General features: G+C 40.0%; 1 protein-coding gene across 2 annotated transcripts; it reads right to left on the reverse strand.

Annotated features, from left to right (window-relative positions):
- Positions 1-335: 335 nt before the first annotated feature.
- LOC309436208 (putative G-protein coupled receptor 141) lies at positions 336-4828 on the reverse strand. 2 transcript variants are annotated; one of them, XM_082045194.1, is made up of 3 exons: positions 4709-4828; positions 4112-4274; positions 336-3285 (listed from the first exon to the last, which is right to left on the reverse strand). In XM_082045194.1, the coding sequence occupies exon 3, from the start codon at positions 3256-3258 to the stop codon at positions 2395-2397; it is 864 nt and encodes a 287-aa protein (XP_081901320.1). In that variant the 5' UTR covers positions 3259-3285; positions 4112-4274; positions 4709-4828; the 3' UTR covers positions 336-2394. The 2 variants fall into 2 exon arrangements, with proteins under 2 accessions (XP_081901320.1, XP_081901321.1); XM_082045195.1 differs by lacking the exon at positions 4112-4274 and having other exon boundaries at positions 4709-4779.
- Positions 4829-15983: the final 11155 nt, after the last annotated feature.

Below are 15983 nucleotides of genomic sequence, written 5' to 3' on the forward strand. Positions count from 1 at the left end.
ACAGCTTCAGCATCACACTGAGAAGTCAAGTCAGTGGGTCAGGGTTATTTCAGCAAGGTACACAGCCAGGCACAGGTGAAAATTGTCAGGCAAAAGCCAAGGGCAAGGCCGCCAAGGCATGATTTGTTACCATAGCTGAGGACATGCTTGAAATTCCCTTTTCCTCTCCCAAACTTGCACACCATTATGCACACCATTAGATTATCAGCAGACTCACAAACAACACCAGATGACTCTGATCTTTACCAGGTAATTCATCTTGGAAACACTGGTCAGTAAGAATAGGCAGTGTCACAGGACACTTCTTCAAGTAACAGGATTTTTTTTTAGCCACAGGAGCCCAGTAACCAGAAGGGAAAAACAATGTACTTATTGCCCCACCCACAACTTTGCCAGTTTTGCTGAAGACTTTGGTAGATACAACTTACTCCAACTTTTCTGGTGGCAGAGGTGCAAATGGCTTCTCTGCAGGCCCTGCCTTGTTTTCCTCAAAACTCTCCTGAAGTACAAGAGCTTGAAGCTTTTTCACCTTGTGGGGCCCTCTGTCTCTTATCAGCTACATATGCTGCATACTGCCTGGAGAAGAATTTGAACTGCTGCTGGTCTGGGAGCTATTCACCCATTTTAGAATCTGTCCCTTTGCATTTCATCTGTGTTGTATTGTATTGTACCTCTAGCTGCTGTCTTTGAACATCACAGGCTGAGCAGACTCTATGATATGAACAAGATAGAATCTGGTAACACTAGGGGAAGCTGTAAGGGCACGATTCTTGAAGACTTCAGGACTTGCTGCTGGTGCCCTGGACACCTCCTACTATTTAAAAGAGACAGAAGGGATACTGGAACCATTAGGAGTTTTCAACAAAGGTTTTGAAATGGAAACTTAAAAGGAAAAACATTTATTCAGGATGGACGAAGTAGCTGTAAGTTCTTCTTTCAATCTGAGGCATCACTAGCATTACTTTATAGATGTAACTCTTTAACCCTCCAAAATCAAGTTTTGACCCGTTTGAATTCAGGGATCATGGCACTTCTGTAGAAAAGATTTCCAGACTAAAAATTGTGGCAGCTTATGGGTCTACAAAGGAGGAAGCATACTGTTGTGTGACTCCTGGGAGTCTGGGCTGGGAGAAATCTGGCCTCAAGCTGTTGGGATGCAGCAAATGACAGTGGGGCCTTCAGCAGAAGGGTTAGAGACCTTCTGCACTGAGCAGAACAGGCAGAATGCAATCATGAAAAAAACTTTTATATAATTAATATAAAACAGAGCTGCCCAGAACGGATGTGGTTCCCAGAAAATATAATCCATCTAATGGAGAAAATACATACTCCAGCATAAGTTTGTATACACATACGTGAGCATATGTTGAACTGATTAAACACAGTTCTGTTAGTTTATTCTAGTTTTGCATTGTTACATGTGCAAATGGAAAAAATATGGCATCTGATAATAAATCAACAGGCAACTCAAAGTGACATCAAAGGGTTTTGGAAGGCTGTTAAAACATTTCCCTCTCCTAGAGAGCAGCTGATCCTTCAGTAAAGGACCTGACACCTTGATTTGAATTCTACAGTCAGTTATGGGACTACACTAATTTGTATTTTTTTGGCTACAATTGACCTAAGGGATGACAGCCAAGATCCAGTCCTGACAGGAGAGTGACATAAGGCAGAAGTTTTGAAATCTGTGGTCTGTTCTGCTCTCACTTGCTCTAAACATGTAATTACTGCAATTCAATGAGCTGTTTGTGGTTTTGTAATGAAGCAAGTAAAAGTGAAGTTGAGAGAATGACAAGAGTTTTCATATGATTTAATTTAATACATGTTCTGTATAAGTGACAAAAATAAGGATTCTGCTGAAATATGCTACTACACGCCCTGTTTCATACCTTGGATACTTTCTATTTCAATAGAGTGTATGTCCTTGCTATCTAAGACCACTAGTACAAAAATCCCATAAAGGAATCACTTCCTTCCCTCTCTTCCTTTCAATATCGCAATGGCCAGAAGTTGTTAGACTTTCAGACTGGGCAACTTATTGGCCACAGTGGATTGTTATTACTGAGACTTTGTGAGGAAAAAGAAAAGAATGGATACTCATGCTGTAATTGTTAGAGACAGATGGCTGAGGAAAATCTTAATGAAGCTTCAGGGCATGACTCTTAGGTCAAAGACTAGAGTAACACACATCTGCTTTCAAGAGAGAAGCTAAAAAACAGTAGTTTCCGAAAGATGTGCTTTACTGGTCTGCAAAAGCCAAACAAAGCTACAGACCTATACAGCCACGCTGAAAACTCAGCAGTGTCCCTAACTCAGCAAAATCTTGACACAGTTTTGTTTCTGCCAAAAGCCAGTACTGACACACTGCAGCTGGATTTCCTGGTGGTTCGCTGTTCAGTGGGCTATTCCTGCTATGAAGCACAACATATCCAAGCAGCACATTGTTGTTAAAGCTAAAAAAATTTCATTGTATGGGAGTAGTTTATGGTCTTTATCCAGGTGGTAGTTTTGGATGTAATATACTCTGAATACATGATGAGGCATAAAGCACACTAATGTTACCAAGATGAAGAAGAAACTCTTTGCCTGAGCCCTGAATTCCACATGGGAGTTGATGTCAGGCCAGTACTTCACAGCCAGTCTGCAGAGCACAGACAACTGGATTATGGTGAGCACAGCACAAGCTGCCACCAAGACCCCAACCAAGCAGAAGTTTGCGGTCACCATGGGCACCTCTTGTATCTCCTTGTGGAACTGAAAGCATTCGGAGGAGTGGTATGTCTTAAAGGTGCCATAGTAGGAGAGAAAAACAGGTGTGACCACCAGCACTCCCACCAGCCAGACAGCAGCCACCCAGCCTGTAGTGTAGCACGTCCTAGACTCGAGTCGGAAGAGACGTATGACGATGATACCCATATAAAACATGAAGGTGATGTACATGTGGAGGTAGATCATGGCACTTGCTAGTTTGCAGGCAAACCTCCCGAATTTCCATTCCCCTAAAATGTAGTAGCTGAGGCGGAAGGGGATGCTGAGAAGCATAAAGCTGTGCAGCACCAGGAGGCTGATTATGATAATAGTCATCACAGATTGCGATCTCCTTTGAAACAACTGATGGGACATTACGATGACCCCGAGGGTGCCGCCAGCCAGGTTGATGATGTACAGGGCCATGAGAACGGTGAGCAGCCTCTCTGAGGTGTCTGGCAATGTCTCATTGGAGGAATGGTTCTGCTGGGTTATACTGCTGTTAGACATCTTCCTAAGCTCCTCTTTCAAAGGTTACTGAAAGTGAAAAATGAGAATTTTTAAAATAGACATATTTTCTTTGTTGGTTCCTTTGTTGTTAACTATGGAATGTCACAGATTCATGAAGGGACATTTTACTGAACTGTGTTTGAAAGGAAGTTGTCCCATGTAGAACACAACCTTATAGCTGTTGTCATACTGTATATGACAGAAGCAACCCACGCCTCTAAGTGTTAAAACTATATTTTATATAATTATGAATGAGTTTTTAATTTACTAAACTGTATTCTAGATTTTTTTTTTAAATTATTTGCCTCTAGGTTCAGCCATTTGAAATAGCCAAGATGCTACACATATTTAATCTGCATCCATGTTATAAAGCTAAATTTGAAGGTGAGAAAAATACTGAAATGTGAAGAGTTTGTATCTATAATTTGTGGATACTTTATGAAGACACCTGAGCCTTCTTTTTTAGCATCTTGCTGGATGGCTGCAGGACACCCATAAGGCAGCAACAGTTTCGGTTTCTAGATGCATAGAGCACTTGAAAATAAAAACCAGCAGATTAAAAATTCAATTTCATCTTGCTTCAGCTCCAAGTCTTTTTGCTACAGAATTTCACCTGCGCTACCCTACTATGAAAAGTGAAGAAAAGCTAAAAATTAATTTAGGAACAATCTTCTGAAAGATTTAATCCTATTGGCACTTGTTGAACATAGCCACTTACTGCTGCATTCTTATTTAGACTTAAGGCAAGATGTGGACTGTACAGTTTTTTGGACTTGCATACAGATTTCTGTACAAGTATATGGGGATAGCATGCGGGGTACATGCATACCTTGCTAATGAAGTCTATTCTTACCTTACAAAGGTTTTCAGTACAACAAAGTTAAGAGCTGAAAAGCAGTGTTTTAAAAAAGCAGTGTCTTCTGTCTCTGATTCCTTTGAAGTCTGAAACTAGTAAACTTGTTTTAATCAGCAATTCTTAATTCTGTTGCACTCATCTGTAAAATGATGCGCTGCAACTGCAAGACATTTTCAGAGAAACTTCTTATTCATGAAGCATCAGATAAAGCATCTTTAGAAAGCCATTGGAGTGTTGTGTCCGAAACTGGTATAAACTTCTATGTTAATTACTTTTTAAAATGCATGATCCTAAAAGCATTTAAATGGTTACAATTTTATAACAGTCTAATATTCCTGAGATAGGCATGAGAAATTTGTTCTCCCAGAAACTTTGCTAGAAGAAAAGTTTTACAAGCTTTAAGAAGATTACTTTCTTCTCCTGACACAAATTCATTTTCCTGTGTATATTGTTAATATTTCAAACTAGCTTTAAAAAGGTGAAATATTCTTGTTATAAACAGCATAATTACAATCTAGATGACAACATTTTGCATTAGTCAGAAATAAATTACATTTTTTAATTATTTCTAGAAATAAAATACTTGAATTTTACCTTATCATTTCTTATGTTTGTGACTTCCCCTTTCTTCTTTGCCATTTCACGCATCCATATCATAACCCATGTGAAGAAAAAGAGTCTTTGGTGTTAACTGTTTGACCGAGAACATTTGAGGGGTTTTCTCAGCCCACATACAGGAAGTCACAAGCCTTCTTTCTTGCTTTGCTGCGATAGCAATCACATATAGGAACACGTACCACTATTTTGTTCATGCAGTAAGAACTGCTGAAAAGCTGCTGAGCTGTCAGAGGCCATTGTTGTGTTCAGATATGTAGGACAGACCCACTCATCAGGACCACTTCTGCCCACAATGTGGTCAGTCTTAAAACTCAGATGTGCAGTGATTCCCTGAGCTGTACAACTACTACAAGTTACTGGGTTTTGCTACTATGCAAGTAAGAAGCACCACTGATCAAGTGAAGAAATATGCAGCTGAGCAGAGGAATTTTCATTATAAATGCACTTTTCCCCTGAACTTGTTTTATGTTTCCTAATTAAGCTAAATGTGCCAGAATAACAAAGTGTTTAGCAGAGTTAACAAAAGATTTCACTCTAACATGCGATTAGATCTTCAAGAACTCAGAGGAGATTACTCACTGTTTAAACACTGTAAGTAAAATAAGCCTTGGACATATGCAAAAAGAGACTTAAGACTTCCTGCTGTTAAAAAAAGACATGCAGAGGCCAGGGGTGCTTGAAGATTATATTTGAACTGCAGGCATAAATGCTGACCCCAAACCATACCATTAGTATAAGGTAGCTTACAAAAGAAGAGGAAAGCGTTGAGTCAGAGCTCTTCTGGAGACATTAAAAATCAGTTTGTTGACTAGAAATTAAACAGAAAAATGTTAGCCCAGTTTATTTTTAACTAGAGTTAAAACAGCCAGAGTCATCAGTATTCAAACATGAAAGGACAACACACAAGGTTTTGTGGGCAATAACATAAAATCAGTATTCCAGTAGGGCTGAACTAGCATTACTCCTGCCATCATGTAGTCATCCTCTGCTGTGTATGTGAGGATGGTTCCCTCTGAGAGGCTTCTCTCCTATTATTAAGTATAGTCATAAGGAAGAACAAGTTGTGAAAAAGAACTATTACAAGTAAATATATACAAAGACTCAGAAAAACCAAGGGTGCTAAAAGTGAGGGAGAGAAACAGAAAGAGTCGTGAGGGTGAGCAAGAATATGTAGACAGCAGTCTGTGAGGCATTCTCAGGATAAGCTCTGAAAGCTTTGAGGGAGCAGTTACCATCTCACCTAGACCAGGAGGGATGTCCATTTTGGAGATTGCACATACTTATGGGTGTCAGGTGAGAGAAGTGTTCAATTGCTTCAGCAGACAGAGCACTGAAGGAAAACAGCTACATGAATAATGGTACTCACCAGGTGTGGTTCCAGCATCACTTAATCCCACATAAGGACAGGCTGCTGCCAGACCCGGTAGCAGTGGCGTTTGGATGGGAAAATGATCAGCTGTTTCTGCAGAAATGCACAGGAAGGTAGGCAACAGCCCAGGTGTCAGACACCAATGGTTTCACAGAATCACCGGTTAGAGCAACGTGAAACTACATTCACAGCATCTGGGTAAAGCAGGGAAATGCCTGAAGCCCTGTGTTCTGTCCACAAGACCTGAAGTGATTCACAAAGTTGGAACTATCAAGGAATAGTGCAGAAGAGACGTGAAGAAATTGTATTCCTGAAATGGCTGCTATGTGACTGATGGAACTCCAGATATAGCTGAATCGGGCTATGACATCAAGAGCTTTGTGTGCACTATTAGTGTGTTAAGTCCAGGCTGAGATCTTTGGATTTAAAGTGATGCCAAAACCCCTGCAAAGGTGTTACAAAGATAATTATCTTGTTACCTTGGAGAGAGCACCTTTGGCTGACACCAAAACTGCTGGGAGTCAGAAAGCAAACCTGTCAACTGATGTTTCATACCTCTGAGTTGCTTTGTCCCTGAAACGTTCCTTAAAGCTCTTCAGTGTGTTAACCTTTTATCTTTGCGTTCTTCTATTAAAAAAAAAAAAAAATAAAAAAAATAAAAAAAAATCACTCAGCTCAACTCTATAATCTAGGTCTTAAATTTTGGGTTAGTTTCTCATTTGAGTACCAGAGGAAATTGAGTCACATCAGCCTGTTCAAATGAACTTTCAGATATTGCTTTCGCTTCATCAGCAAATAGTTTGCCTTGACCAGTGGTGAGAATAAGGTTGAAAGAAAAACGCATATACACATCAGAGATCCAGGGCAAGATTAGCATAAAAAAGATTTTAAAGAAGGAAAGAACAGGGGACACATGGTACAACATTGGGGTAACAGAAGACAAAGAAAAAAGGTGGAGTTTTAAATTATTAAGAAGAGAAAATGAATCAGAAGAAGCAGCAATAGTTGAGAGAAGAGGAACAAGGCCTGTCAGATGTTCAGACACAGGATTAATCTCTGTTGAAGTGTCACCAACTATGCCTATGCAGGGGTGTAGTGAAGTTCCTTTAAGCAGGGGGTATATCCATAGTAGAACTCCAAGTTCTTGGTTTCATTTAATTTCTGCGTGATTTCCTCTGCTTTCTGTGTCACTTCATAAGAAAACGCTACGTTTACTGGTCAATGTAACAGCAACCAAAGTTTCACATACAGACTCAAGACCTCCTTACTGTCTAGGAACAACCATAAAACTGTGCTGCCTCTGTTACTGCATACGTTTTCAGTTTCAGCTACTTCCAGCCTAGGGTCATAATTGCTGATAATTTCAATTATTTATTAATAATAAACCCTCTATGTATAGTTACTTGTAGGAACTAAGCTACATATAGGCCATAAACAACAGTAAGATGGGGAATACCTGAGTTACGTTTTAACATACTGCTCTTCCTGTGATTGCAGATGCCATCACAGTTCTTGCTGTCTCACTCCCACTCCATTAGACATGAGTCACAGGTACTGGGAAGTGAGCAAATCATACTCCATGGTTAGTGAACTTGGATAATCCCTTTAATTTTCCAATCCCATCCATCCATGCAGCATGAAGAATTTAATAACTTCAGCCAGTAAATGGTCAACAATATTACCAGGAGATTTGAGATTCTTGGACTAATCTTCTACTTATTTGGTTGCAGATTTGCTGAGAGGTTTCTCAGGCTTCCTTTGTCAGGATGGAAGAGGCTATCTGGCTTCTCTGTTTATTAGAAATAATAATATATAGTTCTTTCAGTCATACGTATTTAATATGCCTCAAAAGTAGACATTATGCTTTACAAAAGTGAAAGTAATATATCATGGATTTCTGTGGAGGAATTTGGCATATCACAGGCAGGCTATGACTTGGCTTTCAAAACAAAACTTATTTCTTAGTGAAAAGAGATGAGATTTATTATTACCAATTTAGGAACTTGTCATTATTCTCCTGTGCTGGTCCATGCCAGTTTAGTAGTGAGTTAGAAGATTTCTGAAATAGTTTTGTCCTACTATTTGGTCTAGTTACCCTCCGATACCTGTAGGGGCAATTAAAGTTGTTTCTGCTTTAGGTTATTCCAGAAAACTGATAATACTGGCTGTAAAGCATCATTATACTCAGGAACAGCTGCAGACAACCACATGTGAGCCAAGGCTCTGGTACTGACAGCATAACCTTTTCCTGGTCCCAAAAGCTTTCCTTTCTGCTTGAACACACTGCCACCCGTCCTCCTTGTCAAACTTAATTCCCTTTGTTTTCAGTCCCACAGCCTTTCTCAGAAGCCTGTGTTTCTAGGGACAGCCCCACACAATGCCACTTAACCCTGTTTCTCATGTTCTGCTTGATATATACAGTCACAGCCTCAGAGCCAAAATTCTTCTTTCCTGATACTAATATGCAGAATCAACAGGGCCTGCAGGAGTTAGATCCCTGAAATCAATATTTGCTTAACACAGAGTTGGACAAGGCTCAATGTTTATTAATTTAAAAAGCAATTAGAAAGAAAACACATAAAACAACTAACTTATACAGGAAAGCAGAGGTCCTCGTTATACTGATAGCAGTTTTCAGTAAGATACAGAAAACATGGAGGGTGTCCAAAACACAGAGGTGGTGTTTTCAAGGTGTGGTGGAGAGGTTGGTTTGGGGGTGGTTTTTATTTGTTTTGGGTTGTTTTTCCAAATTCCCCTTGATCTTTAGATCCCACATATCTTGCAATTGTGGTTGTGACCATCTCCCACAAAAATGAGATTTATCTTTACTGAAGAAAGCTTCCCATTTTTCTGGAAGAAAGATGAGTGCTCACATTCTGGATGGAGTTGCAGAGAGAGAACTAGAAGACAGGGACTAGGACTCCAAAAGTAAAAAATGTTTGCATTTGTCAGGAAGTTAATTTATAATTTGATGGCAGGTGTCTAGGGGCCTGTCACCCAGTTTTGTCAAACTACACATCTCAAAAAGCACATCTACTAGAAAAACAGAAGAAGATTTTGAAGTACTGAGAACTTGAAGTATCAGACATTAGCAAATCAGAAAAAATGGGTTGGCTTTTATCCATACTAGAGGGGTTGGGCTGAGGGAATCATCAATAGTGAGAATTCTGAAATACAAAAGAAATTAAATATCAGCATGAAACAGAAGACCTAGAGCATCTCCAATATATAGTGGTAGCATTTCATGCCCTTCTCAGTGATGGAAACTGTACTGGTTCTGAAACTAGAAGAGTTTTTAGTTCCTATCACTAAATAGAGATTTGAATACAAAACCTATGCTGCAGGCTACCAGCCTTTTCTGATTTAATTTCCTGTAGGATTTCCAAAGATGCCTAGAGAAGCAAGAATGAGTTTGAAATTTCAGTATTTTGGCTAGTGGATGCCACCACAGAAGCTGCTTTCTTCAAGTCCTGGAAGAAATGGCAGAGCTGAGGTTTGGAAAACCTGCAGTGGGGCAAATCCACAAGCAGAGGAAGCTCCAAAGCTGAGGTAATTTGTGCAGTGGACTAAGTCCTGTATTTACAAAAACTGACTCTCTCACCTTCAGAGTGCCTTGTCCATACCATGGCCACCATTTGCAGAAGAAAATAACACAGGGAAGAAAAGCAGTCTGCGACACACAACAATAAAAGTGTCTTAGGAAGCAAAGCGTGCTGCAGACAGTAATAATCTGAAGGAATTAAAAAATATATGCTCATCATGTATTTAAAGTACACCTACTCTCTGCCCTGCCTTAGAAAAGGTTCTGTTGACTTCTTCAGAGATGCCAGTAGCAATCAGGAAAGAATCTATGTGCTGGCCAGTCCATCATCCATGGCAAAACTGGCAGTTCCAACAGACCCATACAATTCTCAGGGCAGAGCTGTCATTTCATATTCTAATGACAAATATCACTGGTATAATCATATCTGGAAACTCAATGGTTTAAAAAAAGACTGTCAAAGCTACCAAAGAAAAAAGCATCTCTATTGGGGTCTCTCTCAGGCTTCTTTTGGGTCCAAAGCACCCAGTTCTTTCTCTTTTCAGGAGGAGGTTTTAGACATCCTAAATGACAGCAGTGATTACCCCAGATGCTCTGACTTTCAACCAGACCAGCACTTCTGCTCCTTCTAGTGCTATGATAATGATTAGAAGTCACCACAGTTTCCTTACAGAAGGGTATTTATTTACAGGAAACAAAAAAATGGCCTTTAAGAGGAAAGACATTTAAATCAATAAAGCAGTCTCTGGGCTTATTTAGGTCTTACCCAGGTTTGCTATTTGCTGAAAGGTGAGAAACAATTACTTGACAGGATGTCCTGAAGCAACTCAGAAAGCCTTGTTGTTCACTATATTGGATAATACCTTAAAAATTATATATATTGGACATATTACTAAATAATTCAGTATTTGGAAGATGAAATAACAATGTAATATCTGTTGTCTTTTTGCTAATTGGGAAATCGCTGTGCTTCCGTTATACATGCGGTTTGCAGGAATGAAATTAAATGAATGCCATGCCGAGTGTCTGTTTATACCCCATACTCTCAACACGTGGCAAAACGAATATGTACAACCACTCAAAATATTCTCATACCAAAATGATCCTGATCCTAAGTACCATCAAACTGTCTGCATCAACTCATTCCATAGCTTTCACTGTTTCTTTGTTTTCTCAGTTCAAGGATTTGAGCAATTACTGTAATTGTAAGAACATTTCTACCCTAGAGCATAGATGGGCCATGCAGCTAATTAACAGACTTCAAGCTCACTCTGTGAAAATGAAATATGTGATGGGTTCCAAATGAACCGTTCAGCAGACTCCTATTGGTCTTCTCTTTTCATTGTAACAAAAATAGATTGCAGAACAAGAGAATGAGATGGAAGGGAATCACAGAATCACAGAATGTTAGGAATTGGAGGGGACCTTGAAAGATCATCTAGTCCAGTCCCCCCACTGGAGCAGGAACACCTAGATGACGTTACACAGGAAAGTGTCCAGGTGGGTCTTGAATGTCCCCAGAGTAGGAGACTCCACAACCCCCCTAGGCAACCTGTTCCAGTATTCTGTCACCCTCACTGAGAATAAATTTCTTCTCAAATTTAAGTGGAACCTTTTGTGTTTCAGTTTGTATCCATTGCCCCTTGTCCTACCATTGGTTGTCACTGAGAAGAGCCTGGCTCCATCCTTGTGACACTCACCCTTTATAAACATTAATGAGGTCACCTCTCAGTCTGCTCTTCTCCAAGCTAAAGAGACCCAGCTCCCTCAGCCTTTCCTCATAAGGGAGATGCTCCACTCCCTTAATCATCTTTGTTGCTCTATGCTGGACTCTCTCCAGCAGTTCCCTGTCCTTCTTGAACTGAGGGGCCCAGAACTGGACACAATACTCCAGATGCGGTCTCACCAGGGCAGAGTAGAGGGGAAGGAGAATCTCTCTACACCTACTAACCACCGCCCTTCTAATACACCCCAGGATGCCATTGGCCTTCTTGGCCACAAGGGCCCAGTGCTGGCTCATGGTCATCCTGCTGTCCACCAGGACCCCCAGGTCCCTTTCCCCTACACTGCTCTCCAACACATCGTTCCTCAACTTATACTGGAACGTGGGGTTGTTCCTGCGCAGATGCAAGACTCTACACTTGCCCTTGAAACACTCATAGATTTTGAAAACGAAAAGGTAAACAAAAATAAAGTTTAATAGCATGGCAAGGAAAAGTGAGGCTGTTTTGCTCAGTGAAGCAAGGAAATGAGAACTTTGCCGCTTTCATACCCTCGTAGAGCAGAAGGCAGGATTTCACAGTGCCCATGTTGGACTGCTGCAAGTCTGAAAAGGCTCCCGTGATAGTAGTCATATACAGGGTCATCCATGGGGTAGATATACATTTTGGCACTAAATAGAAGGAGAATGTGATGTTTCTTTAACCATAGCTGGTGGGCTACTGATGTCCTTGCCAACCTGACTAAATAATCTCCTGTTGCAGAGTGACAGCATTGTCAGATGTCTGTTCATACAGACCTCCAGGACCTCAGTCGGTACAAACCTTTCTGTAGGGAAAAGCAGACATCTGGACTGTGAAATAATTGAAAGGCCCAGAAGTCTTTGCTCAGCTCCCATTTTAAATGCCTGTGAGAAAGTAAGTGATTACACTTCACAGAGGATGATAGGACTGGCTCAAGCCAACTCAGGTTTTATAAATCACAGTGCTTTTAGATGTTTCCTGTATAACTTTGAGAAAAACACAAGTCAAAAAAACAGCACAAGAGTTTCACTGCTTTGTCACTACTATTTCTTTCTCACTTGGATGTCCTTCCCCTGTTCATATAAAAACCTTCTGGGTGGTACTGGCCTTAGCACCCTACAGCTGTCTTCCAAGGATGATGGGGCAGGCAGCTCTTTCCCCAGGATTATCACTGACCCATGCTACAGATTTGCTTCCCAAAGTGTTTTACTTGCAGGACAACTACAGTCACACTCATTTGCATGAGGAGATTTTCCATGGTCCAAGTACCACACTCATTTACCTACTCTGACCACATGTATCAACCCTTCAGCAGCTATTTACTCACTATGAGAAATAAGCTCAGGGGCAAGATTTTCTTTTCAAGAGGTCATGCTTCTCCTCTAAGCAAATCCTGACCTCTTTGAAGATTTATTTTATTTAAGTCTGAGAGTGAAAAAGCTGCCTTAAATATGATTAATAATTTGATCTAAAGTGCAAATGAAAAACCAGGGAGGGAGTTTATCTACATGTTTCAAGGGTACATAGATCTATGTGTTTCCATTGTATATTTTCAATATACAAAATAGCAGAAAAAAAGTTTAGTAGAAATAAGTATCTTTAAAAACACTATATTTATCTGTAAAGCTGAAGGCTCATTTCATCTAAAAATTTGAAGTTCCTTTGCATTAGAAGATGTACAATCTCAAAAATAAATCCAGGGATTATGTCCTCAGTTCAAAGGAGGACAGTGAAAGAGGCAATTAATTATCTTGTTTCTTTTTCACTAAGCATGGTTTTAGTCATGACTTTCAAATTGTTGTTAGGCAGTATCAATCAGTGGTTACCTTTGAGAAGCTAAAAATGAATTGATTAAAAATTTGCTTGTTAGATTCTCCTGATACTTGAAAATCATCCTGATTAAAAAATGTATAAATAACACAGGTTTTTCCAGTTTGAGCCTTGGGGATTTTTTGCTTTGTTTTTTCAAATTTAATGATTTGAATAAAAGTAAGTTTGTATCAAAATCCAACAGCCTTTTAATTTCTTCTTAAAAAATATGGCTTAAATTTGGAAGTGTGGCGGGTTGATCCAAGCTGGCAGCTAAGCCTCCACCCAGTTGCTCACTCAGTCTCCCCAGACAGATGGAGGAGAGAATTGGAAGGGCACATGAGAGAAGAAAACTTGTGGGTCAAGGTAAAGACAGTTTAATAAGTGAAGGGGGGAGGAGGTGTGGAAAGGACAAAAAAAAATCAAATTATGCAAAAACAATCATCAGTCACTACCAGATTGATGCCCAGCCAGACTTTGAGTAACAGCTACTTTGGAAAAGTTCCCACCTCCACAGTGTTATTGCTGAGCATTATGCTATATGGTATGGAATATCCCTTTGGTTGATCCAGGTCAGCTATCCCAGTTGCATTCCCTCCCCACCTTTTGCCCACCACCAACCCACTTGGTAGTGGGACAGAGCAAAAAACAGAGAAGGCCTTGGCACTATGCAAGCACTCCTCAGCGAGACCTGAAACACCAGTGTGTTACCAACACTGTTCTGGTCACTGATCTAAAACACAGCACCATACGGGCTGCTATGTACAAAATTAGCTCCATCCCAGACAGGCCCAGTACAGAAAAGCTTTTCTGGAATATGGATTACTTCAGAAAAAAAAATCTTTCTAGGATACAATTTTCTTCTGAATGGACCACACTTAAGTAAGCAGGACCATGCATCTGTCTCTAGGAGCAAAAATCTCTCTTCCTGTTTGTAGAGAAAGGCAGGGGCAGAGTGGGGTGAGTTTTAAAGGCTTCAGTCACTGCAAGATAAGGAACATCAGGTGAGTGAAGACCTCATGTGTGGGGGTCAAACAGGGCACTGAAAGATCACGGAAGATGAGCCGGCAGGAATAAGTGGCACTCAGTGAGGAGCGAAGCTCCTCATTGCTGTTTCTGATACCCTTCAAAATCCTCACCATGACCTGTGTAACAGGGCAGAGCTTTGTGGACATCACCAAATGAGAGGCGCAATAACATGCTGGATGGCAGGATTGCCATTTAGAGGAACCTCAGCAGACTGGGGAAATGGGTCAGTAGGAATCTTACGATGATATTAATAAAGATTTGAGAGTGGTGCATCTGTGGGCCAGGAGCATGGAGATGATGTTTGGATTCTCCATCCTCACAGATTTTCAAAACATGACTAGACACAGTCCAGGGCAACCTCCTCCAACTTTGAGTTTAGCCGTATTTTGAGCAGGTGATAGGACTAGATGAACTCCAGAGATATCTGTGGTTTTAACTCATCTTAATACCACAGAGGTGAACCTTCCTTCCACATCTTTATTTTGTGTTCGCAGCTTTGTGAAGGTTCAAATCTAAATCTGATTACTAAATACAGTAATTAACTTGCAGCAATTATTAATGTGGAACATCTAGTAACACAAATCTAAATTACCTCTTGCTCTAACAGAACATCTAGTAACACAAATCTAAATTACCTCTTGCTCTAACACACATTCTGACTTCCAGTGTAAGATTTTGTCCTTGCTAATAGTTTATCATCTCAGGGATTTGTCTTATATAAAAAATACCCCTTGACATTAAAATATGTGAAATCACTTTGGTGCAACTTTTTTTTTTTTCCATTTTCACTTCACCAGTAAATACAGTGGTTTCACACTCCTATACACATTTGTAAAAGGTGTTGTTATGGTGATCTATTTCACATGCTGTATATTCCACTTTTTCTTGTGTCACTTGTAGAGTCAAATATGCCCACCAGTGACCAGTTTGGGGTATTTAACCAAGCCACAGTTGAGACTTTTCTTGTGAATTAATTTTTGTCTCACAGCTTGGCTTTACTTATTTGTTGGTGAACTAACTCTTTGCTGTTTAATTTCACTCATCACGTTTTTCATCTGTTCTTGTAATTTTACTGCTTCCTGCACTTCACATACATAGGAGTGAAAAGCTTGTTGATGTTGTTTGCCAGCTTTATATATCATCCACACCCCACTGCTGCATTACAAAGAGCTCCGTCTCTCCTGCAGCATCCGAGAAGGCTCAGCCTTTCCAATTGCTTCATTGACTGAACATTAATACTGCTCAGTGAAAGAGATATTAGCTTGGGTTTGCAGTCTGCTGTTAGTGGTGGACAGAATGAGAACTCCACTTTCAAGAGTGATTATTTTTCTTTATTTTGTTTGTGACTAAGTTTCCAGGTAGACTATTATTGAGATAAGGTAAAATGCATGGAAATGTGCAATTTCCACTTAGCAGCACTGAATGGAGCATATTCTTGAATATCAGAGCAGTGCTGCAGTAAATTGCCTCTTTATTTATTACAAGATTGAGTACAGAGGAGATACAGCAGAGCTAATGAGACTTTGCATATATACAGATTACATTAGTAATGAGAAACAGCTATGCTAATTAAGTCTGCTCCCTACTGAAATTAAAAGACATTTATAATAAATGCAAAACCAAACTACATTGGTTTCTATTTTCTTCAGTATAGCAGGGTGACATAAACAGTATCATGATTCTATGTTATCATACAACAACAACCATTGACAGGGATGAAAGGGGACTCTGTGTTGGTAGGGTGAGGTTGTTCCAGTTTCC

This window comes from Streptopelia decaocto (genome assembly GCF_964273445.1).
Source record: "Streptopelia decaocto genome assembly, chromosome: 2".
Lineage (NCBI taxonomy): Eukaryota > Metazoa > Chordata > Aves > Columbiformes > Columbidae > Streptopelia > Streptopelia decaocto.

Coding starts and splice junctions, on each gene's coding strand:
- LOC309436208 (XM_082045194.1), bottom strand. CDS start 3,258: ATGTCTAACAGCAGTATAACCCAGCAGAACCATTCCTCCAATGAGACA.